Source organism: Grammomys surdaster, unplaced genomic scaffold (genome assembly GCF_004785775.1).
Source record: "Grammomys surdaster isolate TR1022 unplaced genomic scaffold, NIH_TR_1.0 126531, whole genome shotgun sequence".
Taxonomy (NCBI): domain Eukaryota; kingdom Metazoa; phylum Chordata; class Mammalia; order Rodentia; family Muridae; genus Grammomys; species Grammomys surdaster.
The window spans coordinates 11,105,593-11,119,886 of NW_021621323.1; the positions used below are offsets into that span (position 1 = coordinate 11,105,593).

General features: G+C 42.8%; 1 protein-coding gene across 1 annotated transcript in view; it reads right to left on the reverse strand.

The window, feature by feature from the left end:
• Positions 1-14,294, reverse strand: part of Elovl6 (ELOVL fatty acid elongase 6) — a 117,528-nt gene that overhangs the window by 5,448 nt on the left and 97,786 nt on the right. The window contains exon 4 of the mRNA XM_028760466.1: positions 4,192-4,343. Within this exon, the coding sequence (XP_028616299.1) occupies positions 4,192-4,343 (152 nt within the window). The remainder of the gene's footprint in view (positions 1-4,191; positions 4,344-14,294) is intronic.

Below are 14,294 nucleotides of genomic sequence, written 5' to 3' on the forward strand. Positions count from 1 at the left end.
CATTTTAAACAAGCAAGATGGGCTACTCTTCAAGATCGTCAACAGAACATTGTACCAGCTTCTGATCTGAAATAGACATCACCAACCAGATTCAATTATTCATAACAGGAAAAATGACCAGAAGGGGGACAGGTGACTGGTCTCAGAGCAAGTACGATCAGGTGGCAGACTGAAGTACAAACTCAAGTGCCCAACAAAACACTCCAAGACTTCATGACAGACAAACGAAACCAGTACAACCCTAGGCTACCCCTCACATACTTGGTGGGATGGCCTAGAGTTCTTGGTATAGACAAAGTCAACTAACGCTGGGTCTTGGGAAGCTTCAAGGTTCTGATGGCTGAGGTGACAATCAGTACAGGTAGTCCCTGTTGCATTTGCCAAGAACTATTTAATAACTTTAAACTTGTTTAGAATGGAAAGACAAGCTGCCAGTGGTTACATTTATAAGCCTATTATAAAATTTCCATTGAAATCCTCTGATCTCTAGTGAGATGCTGATTTTTATTATGCCTATAATGACAGAAATGACAGAAGGCAATGGCCACTCTCATGTGTACACTTAAGGGCCAAACTCTCCTTGCTAATAATCTATACCGCTCTATGCCTTCCCCCTCTGGACTATAATGTAGACACAACACTTCTACATTCCTTTGTTAGTGGAAAGAAGGTGAAAGTCTAAGAAATCTCATGTTCAAAACGAATTTAGTCAGTTCTAATCAAGATGGGTTTTAATGAGTCTCTTAACAGTTGACCTGCAGCACTGAAGTACTCTGTGCTTTCTCCTGTCATGTCTGCTGGAGTGTCTCAGGAGACCTGATTACTTTGGGGGGAGAACAATCTGTCATAAAATCTTGAAAACAATATCCATCTAAATTTACACTGAGTCTTTTTCAGAACTCATGCTCAGGATGGTATTAGCTGAGAATAACTATCTCTCTTTAATGATTCTCAGCAACACTACTCAAAGCCCCATCAAAGTTACTGTCCTCAGCAAGGGTGGATTACCACAATATAAACATACTACCTGGAGGTTCCAGAAGGTCCAACCATGACTCCATGGACTTTGCTATTACCATTTAGTTGCATAGCCTTGCCTTCTGATGCAAATATAGTTCTTCTGATGAAACAGTCTAGAATCGTTTTCCATTTTCCTGAGTCATGTCAAACCATGGAGTTTGTAGGTATGGCAGAAGCTATAGAGGAACTAAGAAATACATGATACCCCAAAGACTGTGACGGGCTTGATGTTGGCCAGTCAATTTTTCTTGAGCATATATGCCTTGGTATGTAATTGGTGCTGGGCAAGTATAAACAAAGGGCTTTGATTTCTTGAAGGTGTCTGCTTTGTCATTTATCTTTGTTACCTCTGACTAATGAGCCTGTTTATGGTGAGTCCTACAACCCTTGGCCCAGTTTATTTTCAGTCAAGAGATAGCTAGCAGACAAGACATGGTGTTTCTTGTACCCAAGATCTCTATGTGCCTATGGAGAAGTCAACAGCATTTCTCCTCCCTAGGCAGTCACAACCACCAAGAGATGTGTTGATCCAACTCTGTATACATGGCTTCTCAGATAGCTAAGCTCCTCTATGAAGAGTTAGTTAGCTGAAGGGCTGCTGAGTCGGCACTTCAAAACAACAATAAGCTCAAGTGAGCAAGGGCCTAGACTCAGTGCAGATGTTTCCAAGTTTTGTTTCCAACAAAAGCAAATCTAAGCAGGCTTTAATAGAATACAAACGGTAGACACCAGCCACAGGGCAGGAAAAGTAGAAGACCAGCCCTTTTGCTCTCACTAGTAGAGTGAAGTCCTTTAACTCCATTGAAACAAATTTACCATTTCCACTGGGAAACCCTTATTGCCATCATTAAGAGTTTAGTGATGAGGAGTCAGTGGGGAGTGAGTTCAGTTTCAGCAGGGGGTGGGGGAGGGGTTGGGGGTTAGATACAAAAGTTCCAGAAATGGACGGTGTTATGGTTATACTGCAATGTGAATATTATGCTTGCTTAACCCCCAGGGCAAAAAAAGAGACTAGTGAAAAACTATAGGTATGTGTTTTGGGGGGAATAGAAATAGTTTTACACTAAAAAAAAATAGTTTCACAGTTGTACTATATGGGTGTGTGTGTGTGTGTGCACGTGTGTGTACCTTTCTCTTTGGTATTCATAAAGGACTCCATAATTCTTAGAACATACAAAGGCAGAGAAGACAGAAGACAGGATCTAAAAATAAGAAAACTTAATTAAAAGTAATTCCAATGAATAAACTTTTCTTACCAAATCATAGTGGTAAGACTTACTGATTGCAAAAGACTAGGAGTTAATTTAACCTTCAAAACATAGGCAAACACTCCGTAAGTGCCAACCGTTTGGATTTTTGGACCTGTGACACTCAGCAGCTGACCCCAGAGACACTGTTACACAAGCTGGACGGCATTTGGAGGCCACTGTTCCATACTGTTAAATTAGGAAAGTGTAGTCAGCTCTTAAAATACTTCCATGAAGGATTTCAACTTCCATGATGGTCCATGAAGGATCCTCCGTAGAGAGCAGTATCTGTTAGAGCTTCTATGCTAGTCATGGTGAACAACCTCAACAAGAAATTCGAGGACCTGAGTTGGAATTCTCAGAACTCATAAAAAAGCTGGATATGTAGAGCGAGTGTCTAAGAGAGGAGGGAGAGACAGGCCTGGGGCCAACGAGCATGGTGGATACTGTAGAAAAACACTGGAAATGGATCCATCTGCCTCTGCCTCCTACGCCCACATCCCCCACACAAATGTGTACAAACACACACCCACAGTCACACAAAATCTCCTGGGGCTTGATCTGTAGTTACCATACTGTAAAATTCTGGGTAAAGAAGCTTTACATTCTAACCATAGGTGCTTATATAAATTCACTGACTGGCTGAATCTCTCTCAGTGCATCTTACTCTCAATTTGTGCTCGTGGCGCTACATGTGTCGTATGTGCCTACCATGTGTACACACACTATTGTTTATGCATTCAATCCGGATCATGCAGAGACCTGCGTTCATATTCTGATCCTCATAGGAAAGGTTTTTCGGTAGAGCTTCAGTGACTTCCTTAGTCTTTGACCTAGGACCATCAATCCAACTGCCGGCTACTCGTCACAGGCTGAGACCACATTGTGACGTGTGGCTCAGCTGTTCCAACACGTCAGAGAGAACTTGTATCTATACATGGATGTGTGACCACAAACTGTGAGACACTTACAAAACACCAGTGTCAGAACAAGTCTCCTGATAAACCTACACCCTCTCATCTCTGATTAAAGGAGACAAAAACAAAACAAAACAAAACAAAACAAAACACATTTGTACGTTATAATTCCACAATTCAATTCCACTAGAGCTATATAATTATTAATCTTGAATTAAAAATATTAGGAATCCCAGATAGAAGGGTGACCTGTCTTCCTCTGGAAGACACAAGTTTGTGAGCTAGTGGACGCTATTCAGATTCACTCAGAGCCCACCTTCACCAGTGGATTTCTTACTCTGGCAAGAAGGACACATTTCCAGAAAACCGTTCTCATAACAGGTCACTGACATAACTTGTCGACGCTTCAGAAAACCTATGCCACCCTTACTTTCGAGACCACCAAAGGGTGAAGAGAATCTGTAAGCAGAGTAAGAATTTCCACTCATCTCTAGCAGGCATCCTACATTCACTTTCCCCAGGGCCAGACTCAGGGGTGAATAAAACCAAGCAGCAGAAGTCAAGAGTTAGCTCAGTTAATGAGAACATAAGCCCCAAAAGCAAAGTTTGAGTTCCCAGTCTGAATCTCGACGGCAGAGATAAGTGGTTGCTTATCTCCGTGACTTGTGGCGCTGTTCGTCTTTTTCTTTGATTTTAACGTCAGCTCAGCTGTTCATGGGCCTTAGAGAAGAGACTGTGTGTTATTTTATAAATCCCTAAGAGTGGCCTATTTTTAGTATTGCCCTTTTCTCATTAATATACATCATACACAGTGACTTAAAGAAGGAGGGAACAGAGGGATAGGAGAGAGTAGGGCAAATTTTTAAAGTCCAGGCATTTCGGCTTCTCAACCACCAGCAAAGACAGACCTACACACTGTGTGTTTCTTTGTTCATTCTTAGTAAGTCCTGTGTATGTGAAGTTGCAATGGGGGATGGGGGTGGGTGGAAAGGGAAACAGACACTCACCTAGTTCGGGTGCTTTGCTGAGCACAAATGCATAAGCCCAGAATTTGCTGACAGGTCCATTGTAAAAACTCTGGTCACAAACTGACTGCTTCAGGCCTTTGGTCATCAAAATGTACAGCATGTAAGCACCAGTTCGAAGAGCACCGAATATACTTCCGAAAGGAAGAGAAAAGAGAAAACAATAGTCAGGGGACCAATTTCATCTTTGACATTAACCTTTGTCACTGTCTGAGTATGAATTAACCCCCATAAGCTCATTCATTTGGACACCCTGTCCCCAGCTGGTGCTCTGTTCTAGAAGGGTCTGGAACCTTTACAAGGTATAACTAATACAACCATACTTAGAAGGCAGGTTGGCCACTGGACATAGTAGGCAGAGACGATGCCTTGTAGTACCCAGTTACCTGGGTGCGTCTTCAATCACTCTGTAAAGGAGCTAGCACAATTCTTGGTACTTTGTTTTGAAGACTGTTTGCTTTTCCTCTTGTGTTCCACAATAAGGTCATGGAAACAAGACTCAGTCCTCACCAGGCTCTGTGGAACTATTTCCTCCTGGGAACTATTTCACAGACAGGAGACAGAATAGCTGTACACCCTTGGCATTACCTCAGTTCTACCTGCATCCCGTCACTTTCCAGGTACCATTGGCTCTCATCCCTGAAAGTCTGTTAGCATCTTTAAGCTAACTCTCGCTTCACATCTGGACCAGATGCCTTGACTCCTGCAGCAGGATCTAAGCTGCTGGTCCTGGCCATGTCTTTTTGCTCTGTGATCATCTGTGTCTGCATCAGGAGTACCTTCTAGACTTAGCTCTACTTCTAGCCTACGATGAGTTCCATTCACCCTAGAAGAGCTAAGTATCCATCCAACTGTGTACACAAACTACCAACACTGTTCGTTTGATATGTTTGCCTCCAGATAGTCACAGATGTTCCATAAAAACGTCAAAGAGGGGAAAAGCTTATTGACAATATAAACACAAAACAAACAAAACCCCTTTCCAACCAGGACCTGATAAGGAAACAGGAGCACTCTGGAACACATTGATGTAAAAATAATGTAACTGGAAACATGAAAGCACTTGGCAATTAGAGCAAGGAGATGTCATTGTGAGCGAACCCTTTAGGTGTGTGACCCAGGATGGAATCTACAGTCTCTGTGCAAAGAGAGATGGCAGGCCCCACAGAGAGATGTGTCAGCCTTCCCTTCTTCTCTTCACAGGATACCACAGTCTTCCAACAGTCAGTTCGAGCTAGGTGAATGATCCACTGTGGGACGAACTGGGATCCTCACCAGATTGGGGAATGGAGTTTTCCAAGAAGAGATAGAGAAATACTTTTTCTGTGTCAGTTACAAGTCACTCGGCTAATCAGACCATGAACTTTTTGTCCACTACATACATAGAACTGAAAGTTGACTTTGCTGAGACCTAAGGAAATGAAATTGACTTCCTGATTACTGTCTAAATCGGGACTGGAAGCAGCGTCTCTAAGGATAGTGTCCCTAATTTCAATAGATACTGCCACTTTTTGGTTATTGATACAATTTATCCTTCAGTGGCTCGCTGCACCTAGACCCCCCCCCCCATTCCTGACCAGGAATCACAGGATTCTGAACGGCTTCTTTACTGGTCACCTTTGCCTCCTTATATTCTGCTCAGTGTGCCAGCACTGCTGGGCACGTCCTGTTCTCTGCCTCAGGGCTTTTTGAGTACTCTTCCCTCTGGAAGCTTATTGGTATTCACCCCAAGGCTGGTTCTTTGTCCTTTTCAAGTCTCGAACAGGTATTATCTCCTGGTGAGGATGCCTCCATATCTAGAGTCTACAGCCCTAATGTAGAGGAAGTGGTCTGGACTTCATTGGACAAGTTGCACAATGGAAAATTTCATTCTTAACTTGACTCTCCCCTTGCTTCCCAAGATGATGGCTCAACTTTAATATGAAAGGTTCCAACTTCTCCAAATTAAGGTTTTACATTTTAGATACTCTGCTGCTTTGGAAGAAACACAGATGTGCCATCCAATGGCTGTCTGTCTGTCTGTCTGAGAAAGAGTAAAGTAATCCCCCACTCCCACACTAAGAGTCCTCTGTTCAGGGTATCCCAGTATCTTATTCTTCTAAGAAAATCAAACACCTTATGTACAGTTTAGGAGCAATCTTGAGTATATAAACTAGTTTTAGCATGCCCATTTTCCTTAGGACAGATTTGTTAGAGTCCATGTGGCCAGTTCTAGCCAATGTGGTGGGATGGGAAAGGTTTCTTTGCTCTCTAACGCACATTGTTTCAGCAGGCATTTTGCAGCTCTAAGGACAAAGTCAAGCCAGGATAGCAAAACACCTGGTCTGGAGGTGGCTGAGGTGGTGAGTGAAATTATGTTCCAGTTACCCTGGCTCAAGACTTCTTGAATTTCAGAAATCAATCTTCTGAACTGTATAAGCCATTTGGAAATGTTCTTCCTATTTCTGGCAACCCAAAGCCTTAGGTCAATCCAGCACATGGATGTGATTTTCAATTGACTTGTTTTTTTAACACTCTGTGCGGAAATCACCTTTGTGGTTCAAAAGTGCAGGTAGTCATTGGTACTGCTGGGACAGCACATAACGTACGTATGATGCTTATCCCGTATCATGTACCAGTAGAGGAGCTATCAATGACTTCTGCTAATTCTAAAGCAAGGAAACCTATGTGATACTCTTCAAAACACATTGGCTACCTCTGGGACTTTTCTGTATAAGTAAATCATAACCTTCCACATCATACCCAGCCTATACATACCCGAAACCCACGTGGCCCAGAGAGGTTTCTCTACTGTATTGCTCCCAGATTGACTGCAAGTAGGTAGAGCAGATCCAAAAACAATCTTCCAAACCTGGGAAGTCACTGTAATTTACTACTATTTTTTAATTGTTAATAATTAAACTTATTCCCTCAGTTGCTAACTGTTTAGCACAATGGTTTTGATGGCTCTGGAAGACTTCCCGTGTAGTGTGAGCCAATGTAGTGCGAGAGCGAGAATGGTTTCTTTGCTCTTAGTGTATATTGTCTGGAAGTGCAGCAGATATTTTGCTGGCATTTCAGTTGGGGGTAAATAGTTATTCACAGGGTTGAGGGTTGGAGCCTGGGTGTGGGGGAAGTCACTGGAGAGAATCTTTGACATCACGATGACCCACAATACTGCTATCAAGTATACAGCACAAATTATTGTCTCATATTTGGACATAAGCCTCAGTCCCTGAGCTCTGAACAATAAGGCTGCCTCAGAACTGAGGACAGTGGCACTTTTGAGGGACTATGTCAGTGCCAGCCATTGGGCCCATGTGTTCACGGGCAAAGGCGCATTGTTGGGCTTTGACAATGCTGTTGTTGGGGAGCGGCGTAGGGCTGCTCAGCCAGTGGGGTAACTATCATCTGTGGGAAGCCACCAGCTCTGCCTCTGCCACATCTCAGCCATGTGCACTTCGGATCAGGTGGCTCTTGTAACAGCATCGTTCTGTGTCGCATACTAAACTGCACTTTAAGGCGAGCCCTCTTTCATCTGTAAGTCACGTTACTTCTAGAGGCAGTGTGACAGACACAGCTGCACAGTTTTGATTCCGTGACCACACCTCTCTGGTAGGTTTGGCAGGCAGGTCCCTCACTGGGACACATCACAGGTCCTTTTTGTAAGGAAACACTCTATTCACATCCACACACAGCTGTAATTCAGGTCTTCTGAGCCCACAGAGAAGTTGATAGGAATCACTCATTCTCTTTACCCTCTTCCTAGAGAGGGTCTGGTGGCCTGCAGGGCTTGCTGTTGAGAGCCTCCCACTCAGTGGATAAGCAGGGATGGGGACAGAGGACAGGGGTGGTGGCTGGGGTGACTGGGAGAGGGGCAACTGGGCAGGGGATACTCTATACGTGGTTGGCCCAGACTCCCTGCTTTCTCATCCAGATTGTAAATCCCACATCTGCCAGCATTTCACAATCTATGTCAGCTAGCAAGTTCATAATTGGACAGACATGAGCATTTTTCCAATGAACATCTTGGAAGAGAGGTTGCTGGCAGGGAAAAGCAGCTCATTCTTGTGCATGGTTGCTTTAGTCAGCTGACAAAGACTGTTCTGAGAGGCAGGTGAGCTGAGTCTGGGCGACAGTGGGTAATGTGGCCAGATAACCGTCACCAGTAAGGTCTTTTCTGCTTGTAAAATCACTCTCATCCTGTACTTAGCTTTCTACTAGTTCTGAAGGCAGATGCTTTTTCTTGCAGAGTTTAATTTTGTTCTTTTAACAGTGATGAAAGAGCAGAGTGCTGTGGGAGGGAGCAGTGGATGTCCCTGCTCTTCTCTCAGCAACATAAGGCCTAACTGCAGTGAGGAGGTCAGCCAATTGCCCTGCTCAGCTAAGGTGCTATCATTGGCCTCCTGATTCAGGGCAAGGACATGTGTTTTGAATTTCCACAGGAGACACCAGGAATAGCTAGTAGATACTTAATTGGGAAGGAAACAGCCTACGGGCTGTCAAGAGAAATATGTTCTTTGTGCTCCAGGCCTATACATTCAATATTGCCCTTTTTTTTAAAATAAATAAATGTGTATTAGACTGACATTTTCACAACCTCTACTTAAATGGGTGGCTGCTCACTACTGGTAAACATACACAACAACAGAGGTGCTTGTGACGAGGCTTGCGTGACTGTTCGGTGTGAAGAAATATTAATATTAATAGTCATCACCCTGTGTATTAATCACAAACCAGCACTGAGAGTGTCAGAGAAAATCCTGATTCATTTACTGAGCCATCAACTATTTAACTAACAGCAAGGGTCAGATACTGAAGTTACGCATGTGGAGGGCAAAACCTCTGTAACATACTGTAGGTGACACAGATGTGAAGCGCGCGCGCACACACACACACACACACACACACACACACACACACACACAGGACAATTTCATTATGCAATCCTAAAAGTAACTGTACTTTTGGTGCAGACTTTGGGAGATGGATGGAGTAATTGTAACAAAATATATTTGTGCAATATAGATCCCTATCTATCTATCATCTATCTATCTATCTATCATCTATCCACCTCTCCACCTAGCCAAAAGTAATTGCACCAAAGTTACTTTCATAATAGGTGTCTGACATTTTGTCAGTTGTTAAAATGTGACAATGGCTGACCCAGCAGTAGCAGCTCTCTATAAACACAGGAGAGGCCACTGATATTTCTGATAACAAAGTCTGAGCTGACATTGTTCATAGACTCAGACAATATCCATAGTAGAACAAATACCCAACGATTCCAGAACAGGATAACACCCCTCCCCCACAAAAAAACCAACCAACCAACCGACCGACCAACCAACCAACCAACCAACCAAACAAACAAACAAAAACAAACTGTCATCCAGCAACTGCTGTCATGCATTTACCCTATGAGAGGATTCAGACTGCAGATGTGGGATGGAATCAGGTCATCTCCATGCCCCTGTCACCTTTACCAATGACATACAGCTCAAGGGCTGGAACTCTTCCACTCCAGAAGACTGTATTCTCAGTAGAGAATGTCAAACTTTAGGGGAACATTGTTTATTATTTTCTTTCTTTTTTTTCAGCAACAACTTTTTTTAAATTTTTTTTAATTTTTATTTTTTATTATTTTCTTTATCCTTTACAATTTTTGACAACACAGCAATCCAAAGTACACACTGTTTCTGCTGTTAGCCAGCAGCTAACCTGAGATCCCTGGTCACTTAACTCTGTCCCTCCACGGTGCAAAGGGTTTAACTATACAACTTTTCTTCAGCTTTGACTATTGAGAAAGACTTTTATAGGTTTTATATATTAATTTTAAAATTTTATTGTATTAGTTTATGTGTATGGATGTTTAGCTTGACGGATGTCCGTGAATCACTGGCCTGCGGTGGCCATGGAAGCCATAAGAGGGTGTTGGGTTCCCCTGGGACTGAAGTTAAGACTGGAAATTTAGTCTGTGTCCTCTGGAACAAGACAGTGCTCTTAAGCACTGAACTGTCTCTCCAGCCTCTTGATTCATTTATTTCTCCTTGGAATATTAAACCAGACACTTCAATTAGAAACTTGGAAAAAATATCCCAAATATGGTGGCTCAAAAGGTCTATTATAATAAACTTTACATGAGATGAATAATAACTGACATGGCACACGTACTCGGATCTCAGAGTTCAACAAGACCCTCTTCTTTCCCCAGAAGCTACTGGAAAATTAATTTTAAACTCTCATTGTTTTCTTTCATCTGTTTAGACCAGTTTTATTTTTAAGCGACATACCAAGCGAGAGATTTCTCTGTATGATGAAATTCTGATTTCTAATGTTTGCTTCATATTTAGTCCTTGGGATTCGTCTTTAGTTTGTAATTAAGAAAAAAGCAAAAAGATTCCTTTGGAGTTCTAACGTTACCCAGACATTTCTTCCTTCTTGAAGAGCAACGGGTCAAGCAACAGGACAGGAATGAGTAACTGGAACTGAAGACAGGTAATAAGGAAAGTGTGGGGTGGAAAAGGTGTGCCCTGAGGGAGGAGGAGGAGGAGACCTAACACATGACCCTGGAATCAGGAAGTAGCTTCCAATTAATTTTCATTTGTAGTGACATCTAAATGTGACTGATAAGTAGCACATAACCATTTAATGCCCTTCTAGGCTAAGCAAATGCTACAGGCTGAGGTATGGATTGCACTGGTCCTGAAGGCTTCATGCAGAACATGGTCAGTGGGAAAAGTCTCTGAGGGCATAGAAGCTTTATAAATAGCTCCTAATGGCCCCAGAAGACATGTACTGTGGGCTGTGGACTGTACAGCTGCTGTCTCCATTCACAACACTCCCTTGATAAGTCAGAGAACTCCTGCTTTAGACAGTTGTGCTGATTATGTTTGAGAGGATGGGCTGGCTTTGATTCAGCTTCTGATATGTCAGTTTAATTCCCTTAACTTGTAAATACAAGTGACTTCTTTTTATTTCCAAATAAAAAAGAAGGGTTTAAGGGTCTGAGTGTTGTTTAAATACTATAACTCCTTGTCTCCCAGTGACCCGACATGTTAAATATAGCTGAGTAGGTCCTTACATCTGGAGTGTACAACTTGGAAATGACCCACTTGTTTCAAGAACCTGGCAAAATACCGACACTCTGGGGCCAACTTTGAATGACCAACTTGATAAAAAACCAGCCTTGGAGAGTGCAGAGTGGGGAGTAAGGAGAAAGTGAGATAAGGATCTTATGTTACTGAAACGTATTTCCCTACAAGTCACATGGGTTTCTGTCTGCCTAGTACAACTGATGGCTTCAGATCCCTCAAGACCAATAGGGTAAGTGCCAAGGTTTAAGTCAGCCTCAGTTCTGACTGGCTTGAACTTGACTCTGCAAACATCTCAGGATGTGAGCCACAAGATGATGCAAGCCCCTAGCTCTATGAGACATTATCGTTTCTAATTTACAAGCAAAGACATAGACAGCAAGGGGGTTGTGAGCTAGCCCAAGAATCCCCAGTTCCTATGCAGCAAACACTTCAATCTACAGCTGATAGCTCAGAGCTGCTTCTGAAAACTCACCGGACTGTCACTTAAGAAAGTGGCTCTCGGTTCGCTGATGAGAAAATCTCCCGCAAACCCTAAAAAACGATTTCAATGCCTGGAAGAAAGCTCACCAAGAAGTCTAGCCCTTAGTCTTGGGAACAACTATTGGTTCTAGTTCTAGGTTAAGATCATTCTGGAGATGTTCCTTTTCAAGATACCATCTTGCCTGTCCTCTTGCTCCATGAATCTGTGCACGAAGCTACATCAGTAACCAATGGAGGAAGTCACCCATCTATGAGCCATGGACACCCAAGTAAGAACACGAAGCCTGAGAGTTCTGTTGAACTTTCCAAAGTCAGAGTCTTGTGATGGGTGAGCTTTCTTCTTCTGACTTATCTTCTCAACGACCAATACAGTGCCAAGTAATCCACTTCTGAGAAGGCTTACCCAGGCCCAAGAGATAGTTTCAGTTTTCATAAGGGAAGAACAATATGCAGGTGTCTGGACTTTTATAATGAGAACAACAAACAAAACTCTACCATTAGTGACAGGATGCTTGAGAACCTGAGTTCTATGAACCGGAAAGACACTGAAATGAATGATGTACAGTGAAAGTGGATGTTGAAGCCAAAACCAAACCAAACCAAACCAAACCAAACCAAACCAAATTAAAAAAAAATCTCATGTGAACCATGAAAATGGTTAGTCATCTTGTTTCTCCAGAAAACCTAGCTCCTCAGGAAAACTTACGGTGCTTGCAGTAGGAACAGATTATTAGAGCAGCAGTAATTCCAGTGGCAACAGCTCTGCTCCACCAACACAACGTTCCAGGCTTCCTGCCTTACACAGCTGCAAGAGGAAAGCAAACGCTTCCGAGAGATGATTAATGACAATCTCGTGGGGAGAGTTTCTGAAGCATGCTATAGAACATTACGTGCGGAGGAGGAGGAGAAGGGGGAGGAGGTGACGCGAGGTCACGGGGTGCTCAGTTTCTCACATCCTTAAAATGAATGGGCTGCGGATGTCCTTGAGGAGCCCAGCTCTAGTCTTCCATGAGAGCCTCAAGGAAGGGAGGAGCCAGAAATCATTAGCTTTCAGCTCCTTCAGATATGCAGTGTCTTCCTTTGGGCACATTAATCTAAAGGCCCGTCAGATCTTGATCGCCCTTTAAAATAGCACATTAATTCCTTTGGAAATCGTCCTTGTCATCACATAATCAAATCATTAGTATCATGAGCATGCAAAAGAAGGTGAAGTCAATAGAAAACTCATTCCACAAATATTAAGTATAAGCGCTCACTGGATGGTAGGCTATACTTCATTGAAAAGAGCTTAGTTTTGCTTTTGCCCATATTTAATAATTTTTACTGGGCAGGGCATGTCTGTAAAATATTCATTCACTTGTGAACATAAATAGTGATATGCCTTTCTGTCACTGACTCAGTCACAGATTACTTCCAGGGTCCAGACACAACAAACTACCTCAAGGGTAATGAACCACCTTCCTTTTAGAGGGAATGGAGCATCCATCTTAGACCACTGAGTGGGATTCCTCTCCTCAGGTAACCTTTCAGTCTCGATTTTCTCTCCAGGGTCTTCCATTTTATTTCTTTTGGCAAACTCACGAGTATACATGAAGCCAGGCATCCACCCACACGAGGAACCTTGTAGTGAGGATTTTTATTTACTAAGCAATTGACCAAGTAGTTTTCTGGAATGAGATGATAGGAATAAGATATTTCTTCTTAAATCATATCGTTAGCTGATTAAAAAAAGATAGGTATTATAGAAGTACAAGTATATTGGGTGGTTTTTTGTTTGTTTGTTTTTTGTTTGCTTTTGTCATCTTGATACAAACTGGAGTCATCTGAGAAAATGCCCCCATCACACTGGCCTATAGACAAGACTGAGGCACTCTCTCGATTGACTTTTGATGTGGGAGGGCCAGGCCACTGTGGATGGTTTTCCATCCTCAGGCAGATGGTCCTAGGGTGTAGAAAACAAGCAAACCCAGCAAGCCATGGGAAGGAGCTTGGTTTCTACTTCCATCAAATACCAACTGTGACCCGAGACTTGTAAGATAAACTAAAACTTTTTCTTCCTGAGTTGCTTTTGATCAGAATGTTTTATCATAGCAACAAAAACCTAACTGAGAAAGCAGGATTGCTTTCTGGACCTGGCAAGCGGTGTGTCAGATGAACATGATAGAAGGCCAAGGCCCAGCTCCGCCATCACCTGGGCCCTTTACATCCGAAACACTCTAGGACAGTTCTCCTCTAGGACAGTTCACCATCTTGAGATGAGAAGGATAAATAAGTATGGCCTGTTGGCCTATATAACTGACTCACTAGAGAGCTGACAGAGAGCCTTCAGAACACAGAGTCTGCAGGATTAAAGGAAACGCAGAGGTGATGCCAATAAAAAGCCTTTGTTCTTTTATTATTAACTATCACGGGGGATTTGGGCAGAGATAGATGGCTCAGAGGTTAAAAGCACTGGCTACTCTTCTAGAAGACCGGGGATCAATTCCTAGCACCCACATGTTGGCTCATCACTGTTTGTAACTCAAGTTC